Below are 18,547 nucleotides of genomic sequence, written 5' to 3'. Positions count from 1 at the left end.
TGCAGAGATCTTGAAAAAGAAGGGTCAACACTGCAAATATTGACTCTTTGCATCAACTTCATGTAATTGTCAATAAAAGCATTTGACACTTATGAAATGTTTGTAATTATACTTCAGTATTCCATAGTAACGTCTGACAAAAATATCTAAAGACACTGAGGCAGCTGACTTTGTGAAAATTAATATTTGTGTCATTCTCAAAACTTTTGGCCATGACTGTACAGCATGTTGAGGCACTACCAGAGAGAAATGTATGTTTTGCACAAAAAAATGGGCTGGGGGAAGAACTCTATTATCCTTATTTATGGTGTGTACTGCAGCGCAACAATACCTATCAATATCTCACCTTATACAAGTACTGTTGTATCTCATTACTGTCCCATTGTCGCCATGTCCCACGTGAGCACACACACTCTGGTCTGTTTACAGCATGGCTCCTCCATTTGGAGCTGGGGATATAGTAATGGGGGGAGACAAGCAGAGAAATCTGGTGGAACAATGGGGAAGGATTTATTACTCCACATTAGAATTAATTCCCTCTCTCTCTTAGACACACACACAAGGTTGAGCAGATGTAGGATCTTAATTTGATCACCCTTTTGTTGCTGAGAATTTTCCTGCACAGCAGGACATGCAAACTTGCAGTGTATTTGAGTTTTAAAAGGCCATGCAGACGCTCATACACACCCACTCACACAAACTGTAACACACATGCATGTATGCTACACACACCCTCACACATGCACACACACGCATGCGCACACACACACACACACACACACACACACACACACACACACACACACACACACACACACACACACACACACACACATAAATAAATAACAGTCAACTCCTCTGACTCAGACCCTCATCTGAGGGGAGTGCTGTGAGAAGATGGACAGGGACTCTGCTGTCCTAGCTTCAGGGGGAAGCTGGTTCCACCACTGGGGTGCCAGGACAGAGAAGAGCTTGGACTGGGCTGAGTGGAAGTTGCCCTCCCGTAGGAGTGGGAGGGGCAAGAGACCAGAGGTGGCATAACGGAGTGCGAGGGTCAGGGTGTATGGTATGAGCATAACCTGAAGGTAGGGAGGGGCAGTTCCTCTTGATGTTCCATAGGCAAGTACCATAGTCTTGTTGTGTATTCGAGCTTCGACCGGAAGCCAGTGGAGTGTGCGGAGCAGCGGGGTTACATGGGAGAACTTGGCAAGATTGAACACCAGGCGGGCTGCATCATTCTGGATAAGTTGCAGGGGTTTAATGGCACAAGCGGGGAGCCCAGCCAACAGCAAGTTGCAGTAGCCCAGACAGGAGATGACAAGTGCCTGGATTAGGACCTGCACTGCTTCCTGTGTGAGGTTGGGTCGTACTCTATGGATGTTGTAGAGCATGTATCTGCAGGAGCGAGTCACTGCTTTGATATTTGCAGAGAACGACAGGGATGCTGTCCAGGGCCATGCCAAGGTTCTTTGCACTCTGGGAAGTTCGTGAAGTTGTCAACCGTGATGGACAGGTCTTGGAGCGGGCAGGCGTTCCCCAGGAGGAAGAGCTTCTCCGTCTTGTTGAGATTGAGGTGGCCGAAGTTCAAGCTGAGATATCTGCCAGGCACACAGAGATGCATGTCGCCACCTGGGTGTCAGAAGGGAGAGGAGAAAAGTAGTTGAGTGTTATCCACATAGCAATGATAGAAGAGACCATGTGAGGATATGATGGAGCTGAGTGACTTGGTGGATAGAGAGAAGAGGAGAGGGCCTAGAACAAAGCCCTGGGGGACACCAGTAGTGAGAGTACATGGTGCAGACACAGACCCTCTCCACGTCACCTGATAGGAGAGGCCTTCCAGGTAGGATACAATCCAAGAGTGTGCAGAACCTGAGACGCCCAGCTCTGAGAGGCTGGAGAGGAGGATGTGATGGTTCAGTGTCAAAGGCAGCGGATAGATCTAGGAGGATGAGAACAGAGGAGAGAGAGTCAGCATTGACAGTGTGAAGAGCCTCTGACACAGAGAAGAGCAGTCTCAGTTAAGTAACACATCTTGAAGCCTGACTGATCAAGAAGATCGTTCTGAGAGAGATAGTGAGAGAGTTGGTCAGAGACATCACGCTGAATGATTTTGAAAAGATAAAAGGGATACCAGTCTGTAGAGGAGTCGAGTAATGATGGCATAGAACAGCGCAAACTGTCTCTAACCAGAATAGAAAGAGGAGTGAGAGGCCCCGGTGCACAACCTGAGCAAGAGGACAAGTACATTAGAATGTCTAGTTTGAGAAACAAATGCCTCACAAGTCCTCAACTGGCAGCTTCATTAAATAGTACCCAGTCTCAATGTCAACAGTGAAGACGTGACTCCGGGATGCTGGCCTTCTAGGCAGAGTTGCAAAGAAAAAGCCATATCTCAGACTGGCCAATAAAAATAAAAGATTAAGATCAGCAAAGAACACACACTGGACAGAGGAACTCTGCCTAGAAGGCCAGCATGTGTGTGATTGATGGAATTGCTGACCTGGTTTCATGGACTGGCCACTGACTTCCAATTGTTGTTCATTTGCATATTTAGATTGTCTTATGGTCTAACTGTACATTTAATTATGGTTTTTCAGGGCTGTGTGTGTGTGTGTGTGTGTGTGATTGAGTGTTTGTGTAACTCTGGGACCAATGTGCCCATCATCTCCTTTACCTCTTCCAGATTTTCTCTCAGTCCTTCACAGCCTCTTATGCCATCTACAATGTGGCTAAAGGGTAGGTACAGTAGAACCATGAATGCTAATGCATGGGCTGCACTGGGCATGTGCATTGCTGACGCAAGTGGGCCCTGGCCTTGACTGGCCAAGCACCACCAAATGTGTATTTCTTTCATCTGAATAAACTTCATCTGTTATGTCAGACATCCATTACTCTTATACAGTAATTGTCCTCTCTGGCTGGTCAACATCAACTCTAGGTTTACTATCAGAGATTCCTATCTGCTGGCCCACCAGTGAGGAAGGGCGCTCCTGTGTCTGTCGATGGAAGCTTGGGCCTTGGGTCTACAGTATGAGAAGCACTAATGCCAATTAAAGGAATTCAGAATGACCTGCTCTCCAACAAAATATGAAATGCCTGGGAATGTGTTGCCGCAATATGTCTGCCTGTTTTTAGGAGGATAAGAGTGTTGTTTCAATGCATTGAAAGAGGTCTTATTGCATGATCGACCTCAGTCTGTTTGGTTTTAGCATTTGCATCGTGTCTTTTTTACGACATCTCTCAAGTGCTTACAAACAAGCATGGACTGATCTTCTCTCTACATTATTTTATCCACAAGTGGCTTTAGAGGCCAGTCGAGTCCTTATGGAGGGACTATGTCTGTGTGTGTCCCAGGGTTCTGTTGGAGCTTAACCCTCCAGCGGGGGAGAAGGCATTGATACAGTACGCAGCCTGGGGACTGCAGGGGAACCAGCTGGTAAGGCAGCTGCTCTCATTCACTCACAGAGACACACACACCTTTACTCACTCATCCTGCATTCCACCTCAACAATATCTGGTGGGTTAGAAATGCATTTGAGACCCACAACAAATCTGTAACGCCTTTATTCACGCGGTGGTTAATATTTGAGTTATAATGATTTTTTTCTGTGATTTATTTCACAGTGTTTGTTTCACGGTGTTTGTTTTAGATTAATATTGGGTTATGTGTTTTGAATGTAAAGTGTTTTTCAGTGCAATGTTTGTGTTCAACTGACAATGCAACTGTTTCAGTGGCAAGTTGAGATGTATTGGCTTGTGACTTGGCTGGCTGATGCATTCCCACTTGGAGCCAATCAGACATTTGATTGGGCCAGCCAACACTGAGCACTCTGCGCCTTGCTTTGATAATGGATTAGTACTGTTTCTGTTGCTGCCAGGCCTATGTGTTTGAAGGAGATATCTACTACCAGACAGAAGTGACCAGTAAACCTCTCCGGCTCACAGCTACAGGCAGAGAGGGGCTGGTGGTCAATGGGCTGAGTGACTGGATTTACGAGGGTAAGAGATACTCTAACCCTTCCTCTATCACGATGACATAGCCATTGATTGGTTGGTTAAAAATCTGTTTGCAAAATTAGATTTTCCATATTGAAAGCTGTTCCCTGAGAGTAATGACATTGCAGATAGTATATGGCTTAGATAAATGTTTTGCACTATTTGCAATGTGTAACAATTGGACTTCCATGAGTAACAAATGTGTATTTGAAATAGTTTTGACACATGATTGCTTTGTTCATCTGTAAAATTGTTTATAGAGGAAGTGCTCTTGACTTACCCTGCCAACTGGTGGTCGAAAGATGGAGCTCGCTTGGCATACCTCACCATCAACAACTCTGCCACACCGCTAATGGAGATACCTCACTTCTTGGGTGGAGTCTATCCCTCCAATGTGTTCTTTCCTTACCCCAAGGTAAACAACACTGATCTCATATGATAAAATGTATGAAGCTCTGATTATGTTCTCAGCTCTCAGCCTGTCATGTTATCTAACGAATCTAATACTCTGATCGCGTGTGCGTGTGCGTGTGCGTGTGCGTGTGCGTGTGCGTGTGCGTGCGTGTGTGTGTGTGCTGTGTGTGTGTGTGTGTGTGTGTGTGTGTGTGTGTGTGTGCGTGTGTGCGTGTGTGTGTGTGTGTGTGTGTGTGTGTGTGTGCGTGTGTGCGTGTGTGCGTGTGTGTGTGTGTGTGTGTGTGTGTGTGTGTGTGTGTGTGTACAGGCTGGCTCCACCATCCCCACTGTCAGTCTGTTTGTGGTGAATCTCTATGGTCCAGCTCACACTCTAGAGATGATCCCTCCAGACTCTGTCAGGGCCAGGTACTACGTCCAAAATTTAACCAACTGACATCGTCATTAATGTTATTATCTGTTCTAATGGGAAATTTAAGATGAATAAAGTTAATATTCAGTTAAGTGATTAAAACAATGTATTATACTTTTCCTTTCTGTAATACACATGATTCTGTTTGTGCAAGGTTGATGGTCACTAGACTTGAATTCTAGATTTGAATCTTATAGACTCCTATCTGCTGATGATATTGGCGCCAGTCTAAAAGGCTCTGCAGCATTTACGGTGATACGGCCCCTGCTAAAGTCAGGGCATTCATGCTTCTTGTGCTTCGTGTAGCAGAGCAGCGCTGTTGTGAAGGAAGTTGTCACGGAAGGGAGTTTGTGTTTATACAGGACCTCCTGCCCCCACCTACCGTCAACCAATTATATTAATGCAGAGCTACACGAAGCTATATAGAGCCCTCCGCATTGTTACAAAATTTGGGAGGCGCACAGCGATGCGGTACAGAGCTGGATTTGGCCTCAGCATGCCCCCGGACGCTCCACAATTGCGTCACACCCTCCACACCACATTTTTGGATCAAGCATACATTGGCTTTAAAGGAGCCAGTTCAGAGGATACACTGGTTATTATTGTATTGTGTGAGACTGTGTGGTTTACTACCTTGTGTTATGTCTTTTGTTATGTGTTTACAGAACATATGTGATTAGGATATATGGGCCTGCTCAGAGACGGCTTGTTGTGTTTCTATGCTCCCATGCTGGAGGTTGTCTCCCTGTTGCAACTTGTATTAAACCAGATTCATTTTTGATTGCCTTTACCAACGACTGCTCTCCTATTTGTTTCACCTAGAAAATCCCCTTTACATCTGTGTTGTGCCATCCAAGAGACTTTCTGTCTTTTTCCCTAAATGTCTCCCTAGAGACCGCTACATCTCCATGGTGACATGGATCAGCAGCACTCAGTTGGCGGTACGTTGGTTGAACCGGGCCCAGAACCAATCAGAGCTCTGTGTGTGTGAGGCCACCACTGGGGCATGCTCAAAGGTGAGAGGTCAAAGGTTACTCCACAGTAATCCAATGGGTGTCCTGACTCTTCTCTCTGCCATGCATTACTTTTATAGCATTTCCATCCCATAAGCTATACACTGGGGTGTTTGGATTGATTTCCTTAAAGGAAAACTCCGCCCAAAAACTATTTTTTGGTATTTGTTTAATTAGTCAATTGTTGACATAGTCCCAAAATGTTTTGCTTGTCAGCACTCAAGTTTTCAACATATGTCACTTTAAAAAAAATACAGAAATCATCCCAGTATGATGCAAAACGCAGCATCATATGATGCAAATTGCTTTCTGTATTTTGAAACTTGCATATCTTGAACACTAGATTGCTGACAAGCAGAACATTTTGGGACTAAATCAACAATGGACTAATGAAACAAATACCAACCTTTTCCTTTAAGATGTCATTCTCTCCCTTCCAGCTTAAATAAGGTCAATTATACTGCTTGTGATACATTTCCAATGATCCGCTGCAGCATTTATTTGCCACCTCTCTCTCCAGCCAGTCCTTATGGATTAATTACAATATTAACTTTGGCTGTTTAATTATGCTGAAACGTTTTCTTTATTTCGTATCTCCATATCAAATCCACAGAAACACACAATGGTCATGGACTTAATGCAAAACCAACGACAGGTAGGCATTTCTCATTTCACAAAAGCTGCTACTAATTGAAACTGGTATACTGATCCAGTCGTATTGGCCTGTGATATTTCCTGGATTGGTATTGTTGACCATGCCTGTCTCATTTGTCCAACAGGAGGTGCCATTGTTTTCATCTGATGGCTCTTGGTTTTATTTGACGTTGCCAGCCAAGCAGGGTGCCCGTGGGGAGTTCCGCCACATTGCCAGTCTGCCAGCCCAGGTCAGTGTGAGGACACTCAAACTTTTATACCCCTGTGTCATCCTCCAATGGTTTAATGCCAGACTGCTTGTTAAGTCTTCAATAGGGTCAGGGTTTGCCTGGCTACCCAAACTCCTTGCTCTGCCACGCCCACTGGCGTTTGTTTCTTCTCTACAATGAGTGTGGATCTAAGTACCTCCCTAACAATTTCTAGAACACAAACATATTATATTTTTAGTTTTTACCCCATTATTTCCCCAATTTCGTGATATCCAATTGGTAGTTACAGTCTAGTCCCATCGCAAGCAACTCGGGAGAGGTGAAGGTTGAGAGCCACGTGTCCTCCGAAACACAACCCTGCCAAGCCGCACAACTTCTAGACACACCGCTTGCTTAACCCGGGAGCCAGCCACACCAATGTGTCGGAGAAAACACTGTCCAACTGGCGACTGTGTCAGCATGCATGTGCCCGGCCCGCCACAGGAGTCGCTAGAGCGTGATGGGACAAGGACATGCCAGCTAACCTGGACAACGCTGGGCCAATTGTGCTCCGCCTCATGAGTCTCTCGGTCATGGCCGCCTGCGACACAGCCTGGGATCAAACCTGGATCTGTAGTGACGCCACTAGCACTGCGATGCAGTGCCTTAGACTGCTGTGTCACTCGGAAGATATTCTAACCTTTCTGATTGGTCACAGGAACCGATGGGTTGGGCCAGAGCTAGAACACACGTGGGCGTTTTGAAAATTCGTCATTAGATTTGGTACTCTGATTAGTTTGTGGTGACGTCAAAATGACGTCACCACAAATGACTTCAACGATGGTAGTCTCAGACTGAAGTATGTAGCGAACATAGAGCAGGGTGGCATAAAACAATATGTGATTATACAGATCTTAATATCAGAGAGCTGAAGTCTTGGCAGTGATTATTTTAGGTATCTGTGACTGTATCTGAATAGCTCTGTTTCCGTGACAATGTTCTTATCTGCATCTCCCTCTCTGTATCTGTCGGTTACTCTCTTCACATCTTTTTTTTTTTTTTGCTTTTACCCCTTTTTCGTGGTATCCAATTGGTAGTTGCAGTCTTGTCTCATCGCTGCAACTCCCGTACGGACTCGGGAGAGGCGAAGGTTGAGAGCCATACATCCTCCGAAACACGACCGGCCAGGCTGCACTGCTTCTTGACACATGGCCCACTTAATTAACCCGGAAGCCAGCCACACCAATGTGTCGGAGGAAACACAGTGCACCTGGTGACCCTGTCAGCGTGCATTGAACCCGGCCCGCCACAGGAGTCGCTAGAACATGATGCGACAAGGACATCCCTGCCAGCCCTTCCCTAACCCGGACGACGCTGGGCCAATTGTGCGCCGCCCCATGGGTCTCCCGGTCGCGGCCGGCTGCGACAGAGCCTGGACTCGAACCAGGATCTCTAGTGGCACAGCTAGCACTGTGATGCAGTACCTTAGACCTCTGCACCACTCGGGAGGCCCTTCACATCTTATTACATCTTTCTCTGGATGACTCTGCATTCCACTGGCAGTCTGTCTGTTTCTGTATTCATCCCCCTCTTTTTCTCTCTCATTCTATGTGACACAGCCTGCCATCCCCTCTGTCCCTCCTCGCTTTCTGACGTCCGGGAACTGGGATGTCACTGTGCTGTGTGCCCTGGATGAGGACAATAGGAAAATGTATGTGAGAGCCTCTGCATGTGATGCTATATAGAGAGCCTCTGCATGTGATGCTATATAGAGAGCCTCTGTGTGTGATGCTATATAGAGAGCCTCTGCTTGTGATGCTACATAGAGAGCCTCTGTGTGTGATGCTATATAGGGCCCGGGGAGCAGGGCCTCTGTGTGTGATGCTATATAAAGAGCCTCTTTGTGTGATGCTATATAAAGAGCCTCTGTGTGTGATGCTATATAAAGAGCCTCTGCGTGTGATGCTATATAGAGAGCCTCTGTGTGTGATGCTATATAGAGAGCCTCTGTGTGTGATGCTACATAGAGAGCCTCTGTGTGTGATGCTATATAGAGAGCCTCTGTGTGTGATGCTATATAGAGAGCCTCTGTGTGTGATGCTATATAAAGAGCCTCTGTGTGTGATGCTATATAGAGAGCCTCTGCACGTGATGCTATATAAAGAGCCTATTTGTGTGATGCTATATAGAGAGCCTCTGCGTGTGATGCTATATAAAGAGCCTCTTTGTGTGATGCTATATAAAGAGCCTCTGTGTGTGATGCTATATAAAGAGCCTCTTTGTGTGATGCTACATAGAGAGCCTCCGCGTGTGATGCTATATAGAGAGCCTCTGTGTGTGATGCTATATAGAGAGCCTCTGTGTGTGATGCTATATAGAGAGCCTCTGTGTGTGATGCTATATAGAGAGCCTCTGTGTGTGATGCTATATAAAGAGCCTCTGTGTGTGATGCTATATAGAGAGCCTCTGCATGTGATGCTATATAAAGAGCCTCTTTGTGTGATGCTATATAGAGAGCCTCTGCGTGTGATGCTATATAAAGAGCCTCTGCGTGTGATGCTATATAAAGAGCCTCTTTGTGTGATGCTATATAAAGAGCCTCTTTGTGTGATGCTACATAGAGAGCCTCTGTGTGTGATGCTACATAGAGAGCCTCTGTGTGTGATGCTATGTGGAGAGTCTCTGTGTGTGATGCTATATAGAGAGCCTCTTTGTGTGATGCTACATAGATAGCATCTGTGTGTGATGCTATGTGGAGAGCCTCTGTGTGTGATGCTATGTGGAGAGCCTCTGTGTGTGATGCATTGTGGAGAGTCTCTGTGTGTGATGCTATATAGAGAGCCTCTGTGTGTGATGCTATGTGGAGAGCCTCTGTGTGTGATGCTATATAGAGAGCCTCTTGTGTGTGATGCTATATAGAGAGCCTCTGTGTGTGATGCTATATAGAGAGCCTCTGTGTGTGATGCTATATAGAGAGCCTCTGTGTGTGATGCTATATAGAGAGCCTCTGCATGTGATGCTATGTGGAGAGCCTCTGCATGTGATGCTATGTGGAGAGCCTCTGCGTGTGATGCTATGTGGAGAGCCTCTGCATGTGATGCTATGTGGAGAGCCTCTGCATGTGATGCTATGTGGAGAGCCTCTGCGTGTGATGCTATATAGAGAGTCTCTGTGTGTGATGCTATATAGAGAGCCTCTGTGTGTGATGCTATATAGAGAGCCTCTGTGTGTGATGCTATGTGGAGAGCCTCTGTGTATGATGCTATGTGGAGAGCCTCTGTGTGTGATGCTATGTGGAGAGCCTCTGCATGTGATGCTATGTGGAGAGCAACTGTGTGTGTTGATATGATTAGCAGAAATGACAAGTAGGCTACTGTTGTAGAACGATGATTTAGACACAAAAACACATAAAGGTATTATTGCCTTTTAAAATAACTAGCCCTTGATCCTTAACTTAAAGAGGCAATGTAGTATTCACTTAAAAAATATCTGACGTTGCTCAGGGCAAGTCAGCTGAAACTGAACAAGACATGATTAGATGGTCATAGACTGAGCAGGCCAGTCACAAGTCCTTCATTCTTAGACAAATTGAGTTGTGTGGTGTGTGGTGTGTGGTGTGTGTGTGTGTGTGTGTGTGTGTGTGTGTGTGTGTGTGTGTGTGTGTGTGTGTGTGTGTGTGTGTGTGTGTGTGTGTGTGTGTGTGTGTGTGTGTGTGTGTGTGTGTGTGTGTGTGTGTGTGTGTGTGGCAGAATCATCGTCACAGAGCATGACGGGAACCGGATGGATGCAGACAGTCCCAATTGCCATGTGGTGGCTGGCACGGCTGTTTGCCTCCAAGCAAGACGCTCATATAGCACAGCTTTCATACAAATGTTGCTGTATAGACAATGGAGTCAAACTCAAATCACTGGAAAAGTTCTGTAATTCAGCCTTATTGAAATTGTCTGAGAATCAACTAATGCCATGAATGTGTTGAGTGAAGTGTGTAAATAAATCATAGATATCATAGTGTCTATATGGACTAACTAACATATACTATTTATACAAAAGTATGTGGACACCCTTTCAAATTAGTGGATTCAGTTCTTTCAGCTCCACCTGTTGCTGACAGGTGTATAAACTCTAGCACACCGCCATGCAATCTCCATAGACACACATTAGCAGTAGAATGGCCTTACTGAAGAGCTCAGTGACTTTCAACGTGGCACCGTCATAGGATGCTACCTTTCCAACAAGTCAGTTTGTCAAATTTCTGCCCTGCTAGAGCTGCCCCGGTCAACTGTAAATGCTGTTATTGTGAAGCTGTGTGAGCCACACAAGCTCACAGAACGGGACTGCCGAGTGCTGAAGCGCGTAGTGCGTAAGAATTGTCTGTCCTCGGTTGCAACACTCACTACCAAGTTCCAAACTGCCTCTGGAAGCAACGTCACCACAATAACTGTTCGTCGGGAGCTTCATGAAATGGGTTTCCATGGCCGAGTAGCCGCATACAAGCCTAAGATCACCATGCGGAATTCCAAGCATCGGCTGGAGTGGTGTAAAGCTTGCCACCACTGGACTCTGGAACAGTGGAAACGCGTTCTCTGGAGTGATTAATCACGCTTCACCATCTGGCAATCCGACAGACAAATCTGGGTTTGGCGGATGCCAGGAGAATGCTACCTGCCCGAATGCATAGTGCCAACTGTAAAGTTTGGTGGAGGATAAATAATTGTCGGAGGCTGTTTTTCATGGTTCTGCCTAGGCCCCTTAGTTCCAGTGAAGATAAATCTCAACACTACAGCATACAATGACATTCTAGACGATTCTGTGCTTCCAACTTTGTGGCAACAGTTTGGGGAAGGCCCTTTCCTGTTTCAGGATGACAATGCCTCGATGCACAAAGCAAGGTCCATACAGAAATGGTTTGTTGAGATCGGTGTGGAATAACTTGACTGAGCCCTGACCTCAACCCGAACGAACACCTTTGGGATGAATTGGGACGCCATCTGCGAGCCAGGCCTAATCGCCCAACATCAGTGTCCGACCTCACTAATGCTCTTGTAGCTGAATGGAAGCAAGTCCCATCAGCAATGTTCCACCAGCTAGTGGAAAGCCTTCCCAGAAGAGTGGAGGTTGTTATAGCAGCAAAGGGGGACCAACTCCATATTAATGACCATGGTTTTGGAATGAGATGTTTGACAAGCAGGTGTCCACATACTTTTGGTCATGTAGTGTATCTCCACATTCAGCGGTCCTGGAAGATGGGAGTTGATTGACTGTCTTCCTATTGACTGCATCACTATGTCCTCTCTGTTTGCAGCTACTTCCTCAGCACAGAAGAATCCAGACAGAGCAGACACCTGTACAGGTGAGGCCATCCCCTGTCAAAAAGTCAAGTTGGCTTTATATCCTAAATCAAGACGTTTTAGTTATTAAAACATACCCTTGTTTTACGGAATGTAATTTCCGATTTTTTAAGACAAAGATATTAGTTTAGCAGCCAACGAAACAAAACTAGTCTACATGAAATTCAAGTCAAAGCAATGGTGGCTCAACAACTTTTCGGGTTTCATGAGAAGGTGGATGATCAGAGAAGTGAGGTGTGAGCTGAAGGGTTCATATAGTGCAGCAGCTGAAGCCATTCCTCTCGCAGTGCACTTTAGGCAGACTGCCCACCTAACACATGTTATCAGAGAGGGGACCAAGCCAACTCAGTGGATGGGATGGTGCTGTGGTAGAGAATGCGTCACCAGGATGTAAAGACTGCGTCCCAAATGGCTCCTTATTCCCTATATAGTGCACTACTTTTGACCAGAGTCCTATGGGCCTTGGTCAAAAGTAGTGCGCTGTATCGGGAATAGGGTGCCATTTGGGACGCAGCCGTAAAGACTGATCCACAACTTGTGATTAATGTGCTCAGCTCCCCAGGTCCATTCGCCTTATATGTTATAATATAGTGTTTTTTTATTACTCTGCTTTGGGCCTCACTAGATGATAGAGCAGAGGGAGAGAAAGGTGTCTGGTTTAAAGTGGATTTTCTGGGGAAGGTGTATGCATTCTTTTTTTGTACCCTTGGAGAGAGATAGTTATTGAGAGGTCTGATATAGAGTTTTTATTAAAAAAGTTGCCGTTTCACCCTTTCGTCCAACCTTGGAGAAGCAGTCGTATTCTGTGTTTGAGAAGTCAGTCGTATTCTGTGCTTGAGGAGTCAACTCAGTTATGTCATTTTAGCATTGCTATCATTGTATTATTTGTTTAATTAAGGTGTAATTTACAACCTTAATAAGATATTGATTGGGACAGCCGAATAGTTTCAGACCCAAACCTTCCTCATCCACTAGTTCTTTAAGGTGTGTTCGGTCACTCTGTTGTCTTCCTCTCTCTCAGTGCGGACCTCGAAGGGATCTTCCAACGCCAGTGTCTGACCTGCTACCTTCTAGATGGCTGCAGCTTTTTCAAAGCAGTGTTCAGCCCCAATCAGACATATTTCACACTTTATTGCCTAGGTAGGAGCTCTGTACACACGCACTCAAACGCAGACACGCTCACACACCACACGCACACTCCCTCCTGCTTGAATTACAACGGCATTTTCACAATATGTCACATATGTATCCTTTTTCTTTGTCTTTGGCCCTTGTTTCTCCTAGGCCCCGGAGTCCCCAAGGTGACAGTTCACAGCACTAAGGACCCCTCCAGTGAGTCTGGTTTGTCTGACTAATCTATTAAACACTCTGAATCTGAATCTCTGAATCTGAATCGCGAACCTTCTCCACTTTTTACCATCAGACACTTTCAACAATGGCCAGTAGAGGGCAATATGGGCAAACGAAAATATAATGTTGAGAAGAATTTTGAGCAGTTTCAGACAGTTATTGGAATTCGGAAAGGAGGCGGATAGCTGCATGACCGTGAATAGACTATGTAAATGTATTTTGTTTGATCTCCTTTAGGATACATAGTTCTGGAGGACAACACACCTCTCTCTGAGACCCTAGAAGGGAAGAGACTCCCAGAGACTGTCTTCAAGACCCTCGCAGCTGACAACCATGGTAAGTGTGTGAAACCACCCTGGGCCCACACACACAGAGCAGTCTAAAATGATAATTAACATTCACTGACATCATTTTACATTCACTTCAGTCACAAAACAGAGACAGCTTTAGGTTCAAACAGACACAGAACAGAGACTGCTTTAGGTTCAAACAGACACAGAACAGAGACTGCTTTAGGTTCAAGCAGACACAGAACAGAGACTGCTTTAGGTTCAAACAGACACAGAACAGAGACTGCCTTAGGTTCAAGCAGACACAGAACAGAGACTGCTTTAGGTTCAAACAGACACAGAACAGAGACTGCTTTAGGTTCAAACAGACACAGAACAGAGACTGCTTTAGGTTCAAACAGACACAGAACAGAGACTGCTTTAGGTTCAAACAGACACAGAACAGAGACTGCTTTAGGTTCAAACAGACACAGAACAGAGACTGCTTTAGGTTCAAACAGACACAGAACAGAGACTGCTTTAGGTTCAAACAGTCACAAAACAGAGACTGCTTTAGGTTCAAACAGTCACAAAACAGAGACTGCTTTAGGTTCAAACAGTCACAAAACAGAGACTGCTTTAGGTTCAAACAGTCACAAAACAGAGACTGCTTTAGGTTCAAACAGACACAGAACAGACTGGTTCCACTTAGCCAGGCATGTAAATAACAAGCTCAATATAGCAGCATACCCATCAAGAAAGTAATTGTTTCATTTAGCGATTAGGTCTCCATGGTAGCGAGAGCATGATTCATACTCTCCCTTTGGGAGGAGAACAAAGTGTGTGTGCGTGCGCACTTGTATGTGTGCTTTGTGTGTGTGTGGGTGTCAACTGTAGGCCTACACATTCTCAATGAGCTACCGTTAACTCTTTGTTTAAGTGACACCCATAGGACTCAGGGGAGCTCATTTACTGGTGCTTTAGTTTGGTGCCCACAGGTGTTTCAGGGGGAGAATACTGATGAGCTCTGGTTCAGTGTATATCTCTGTATATCTTATCTGAGACTGAGTGTGGGCCCTCTGTTCGTTTTCCTTTAGATCTACACCTGAAGCTGTCTCTGCCCCAGGGTTATGAGGCCCACCTTCTCCCTCTACTCATCATTGTGTAAGTTATAAACACAGCTGATCAATGGTGTTATAACATGTTTATGCCATTGTATGAAGCCTCTTAATGTGAGCCTATATCAAGGATTCACTTTTACAGTTTTACGGCCTGTTACGTAACTTTTAACAGACATTGATTTCCCCATAGTTTACCAGCAGGCTGAACCACAGCTTAGTTGTTTAACTTTTGCCCTTTGCTCAGTCCCTCCAGTTGAAATTTCAGGCAAAACCAGCTGACCCCGTTCCTCCTGTTGTCATGCAGGGACGGAGTTCCAGGCAGTCAGTCGGTGACGGAGGAGTTTACTATGGGATGGCCTGAGGTGCTCGCGAGCACACATGACATGGCGTTAGCCTGGGTGGATGGAAGGAGTGGGGTCGGCCGGGGGCAGAAGATCAGCAGTGTGGATCCCCGCAAGCTCAGCTCCCTCAGAGTCAAAGATCAACTAGGAGTCGTAGAGTTAGTTTTCTACAGTTTTATTATTGGCCATGACATTTTGTTGGCATATTGTAGAAATTAACCATAAATAAATGTATGACCTATTTAGTTTTTTCTCCACAGGTGGTTGATGCAATTGCCTTACATTGACGATCGGCGGATTGCCCTGTATGGCAAGGTTACTATTATGTTTACTATGGCAACAATTAACCTATATTCTGGCCACGACCACGTGATCACATGAGTTTCAAAAGTAAAATGTTGCAAAAGCATATATTATAAAGTCTCTCTGTTTAATGGCACTTGTGTCTTTCCTTACAGGCATTTGGTGGTTATTTATCCCTCAAGATGCTAGCTGCGACTGATCAGCTGTTTAAATGTGCAGCCGCTGTGGCTCCCATAACAGATTTCAAACTCTACAGTAAGTGAAGACTATACAATAGTGAAAAAACACACAAGAGCCTATGTTGAAAAGGAAACCAATAACAGTAATCTATTTTGCTTTCATGTATAGGTGCTGCCTTCTCAGAGAGGTATCTAGGTCTCCCAGGAAAGGAGGAGCACACTTACCTGGTGAGGATCCTCATACCTCATACCTTCCTACATGCATGGTAGGAAGTATAAGGCAATAGGTTATTGTAAGGGCTTTCTGTTTTGTCTCCTCAGACGGCATCTGTATTGGAAGATGTTCACAAGCTTAAAGACGAGAATTTCCTCTTACTGCATGGGACTGCAGACGGTGAGATTTGGCTATGATTTTAACAGCTACATTTGTCCACTTTTTTTTATCAATATGCAATTCAACTGCTGAACTTATTAATAATAACTTGTATGTGTTTGTTTATGTCTTATGTGTGTGTTTTTTTGGCTTTGGGTGACGCAGCACGGGTTCACTTCCAGCACAGTGCGGAGCTCCTGAGCCGTCTGGTGAAGGTAGAGGCAAACTACTCCTTGCAGCTGTACCCAGACGAGGGCCACACCCTGAGGGAGCAGCGCAGCATCCAGCATTTTCAACAGACCCTGGTGCACTACCTCCAGACCTGCCTGAGACACAACCCCCTCCTGGCCTCCATAGAGGAGCCAGATGAGGATGAGGAGGACGACTGAGTATTCCCACCTCTGGTACTGAAGAGACATACTGAGAAGTGAGGACTACTCTCCTATGCATTACCGCAGGTCAGACTACTACTAGACACTAGTCTCTTCCCACAGCAAGAACACCGGAGTGGCGATGGACCAAGAATATCAGATCACAGCCGAGCCTACTGTACCACTTATGAGTAACTTTGGGAATATAGCATTTATTTTGTTTGTGCTGTTTGAATTGAGTCTGCGCTGATTGTTTACATTGTGTTGATCCATTATCAAAGAAGTGACCGTGGCCAGGTCTTAATGTTGATTCTACATAATGTTTACAAAATAGTCTAAACATGCATGTCGTAATGGCTGCATGAAGTAAAGTGGTTTACCATTCTTTTATGTTTTGTTATCCTGCAGATCCTAATTTGGTTCAATGTATTACAGTTAAAATCAGCCTGTTATGCTGTTATGTAATGCATACACAGAATGGGCCTACTGTCACTGTAAATGTGCCAAATACATGATATGTTTACAAGCCTATTCATTCACCATGCAAATTCTGAGATGTATCCAATCTTGCAGATGTTATAGACTTTGTATTTACCATGCTTTTTGCATGATTCTTTTCAACAGTTCCATGTTGTATTTGGTAACTTTGGATGGATACAATCAGAATGAACAAACCCAACAAACTATAATATGAAGCACATTTGTTAGAAGTATATTTCAGTAGTTATGTTTTTGTTTGTTTTCTTGAATGAATTTCCTTTGATAGTCACGCATACTTTGTTCATGTGTACTGCAATAGTTTAACACCTCACTGACAATTATACATCTCCCCCAGTAACGTGGACTCCCAATCAAAGTTGTGGAACATCTATGGTGCACTGCATGTAGTCTGTTTGCAATTGAATAGCCAACTTGACATGTTTCCTTTTTTTATTTTACTAAATCCTTTACGATAAAGAATCAATTCCTTGTTTTACAGAAATATTGTTGTGTGTGTGTTCCATCACTGGCTGCTTTGGAGAGGACAAGTGGAGCCTCGGCCAAAGTATCAGCATTGAAATAGTGAATGAATAACTGTCTGTTGTGTCAAGTATAATTTCTTGAACCGGTCTCGTTGGTACCAGGTGTTTTTAACCTAGACCCCAACAGTCAGACCCAATAGATTTGGCAAGAATTGGATAAGTGCAATATGGCCAGTGGTGGAAAAAGTACCCAATTCTCATACTTTAATAGAAAGTTACTCAAGTGAAAGTCAATCAATTAGTCAAATAAAGCCCTTTTTACATCAGCCGATGTCACATAGTACTATACAGAAACCCAGCCTAAAACGCCAAACAGCAAGCAATACAGATGTATAAGCACGGTGGCTAGGAAAAACTCCCTAGAAAGGCAGGAACCTAGGAAGAAACCTAGAGCGGAACCAGGCTCTGAGGGGTGGCCAGTCCTCTTCTGGCTGTGCCGGGTGGAGATTATAACAGTACATAGGCAAGATGTTCAAAAGTTCATAGATGACCAGCAGGGTCAAATAATAATAATCACAGTGGTTGTAGAGGGTGCAACAGGACAGCACCTCAGGAGTAAATGTCAGTTGGCTTTTCATAGCCGAGCATTCAGAGTTAGAGACAGCAGGTGTGGTAGAGAGTCGAAAAACAGCAGGACCGGGACAAGGTAGCATGTCCGGTGAACAGGTCAGGGTTCCATCGCCGCAGGCATAACAGTTGAAACTGGAGCAGCAGCACAACCAGGTAGACTAGGGACAGCAAGGAATCATTAGGCCAGGTTGTCCTGAGGCATGGTCCCAGGGCTCAGGTGCTCCGGGAGGGAGAGAGAATTAGAGGGAGCATACTTAAATTCACACAGGACACCAGATAAGACAGGAGAAATACTCCAGATATAACAGACTGACCCTAGCCCCCGACACATGAACTATTGCAGCATAAATACTGGAGGCTGAGACAGGAGGGGTCGGGAGACCCTGTGGCCCCGTACGACGATACCCCCGGACAGGGCCAACCAAGTCAGCCAGTAAAATACTACTTCAGTAAAAGTCTAAAAGTATTTGGGATTTAAATATAGTTAAGGATCAAAACTAAATGTAATCGCTAAAATATACTAAGTATCAAAAGTAAAATATTGCTGATATTTATCAAATTATTTCAGATCTACACCTATCATTTATATGGTCATGTCCAGAAACAATTATAGTTTTACTCTC

At 44.9% G+C, this 18,547-nt stretch overlaps 1 protein-coding gene across 1 annotated transcript; it reads left to right on the top strand.

Moving 5' to 3' along the window:
- The first annotated feature begins 390 nt into the window (after positions 1–390).
- Positions 391–17,620, top strand: LOC106572522 (inactive dipeptidyl peptidase 10). The gene is made up of 19 exons (XM_082961504.1): positions 391–399; positions 2,687–2,739; positions 3,358–3,439; positions 3,861–4,002; positions 4,260–4,414; positions 4,721–4,818; positions 5,715–5,838; positions 6,449–6,490; positions 6,615–6,805; positions 13,047–13,165; positions 13,310–13,357; positions 13,613–13,711; positions 14,742–14,808; positions 15,070–15,264; positions 15,367–15,421; positions 15,565–15,664; positions 15,758–15,816; positions 15,910–15,982; positions 16,127–17,620. Exons 1-19 carry the CDS (start codon positions 391–393, stop codon positions 16,348–16,350), a joined length of 1,935 nt encoding a protein of 644 aa, XP_082817630.1. The 3' UTR covers positions 16,351–17,620.
- Positions 17,621–18,547: the final 927 nt, after the last annotated feature.

This window comes from Salmo salar, chromosome 15 (assembly GCF_965601325.2).
Source record: "Salmo salar chromosome 15, fSalSal1, whole genome shotgun sequence".
Lineage (NCBI taxonomy): Eukaryota > Metazoa > Chordata > Actinopteri > Salmoniformes > Salmonidae > Salmo > Salmo salar.
This window is presented reverse-complemented; position numbering and strand designations above follow the sequence as displayed.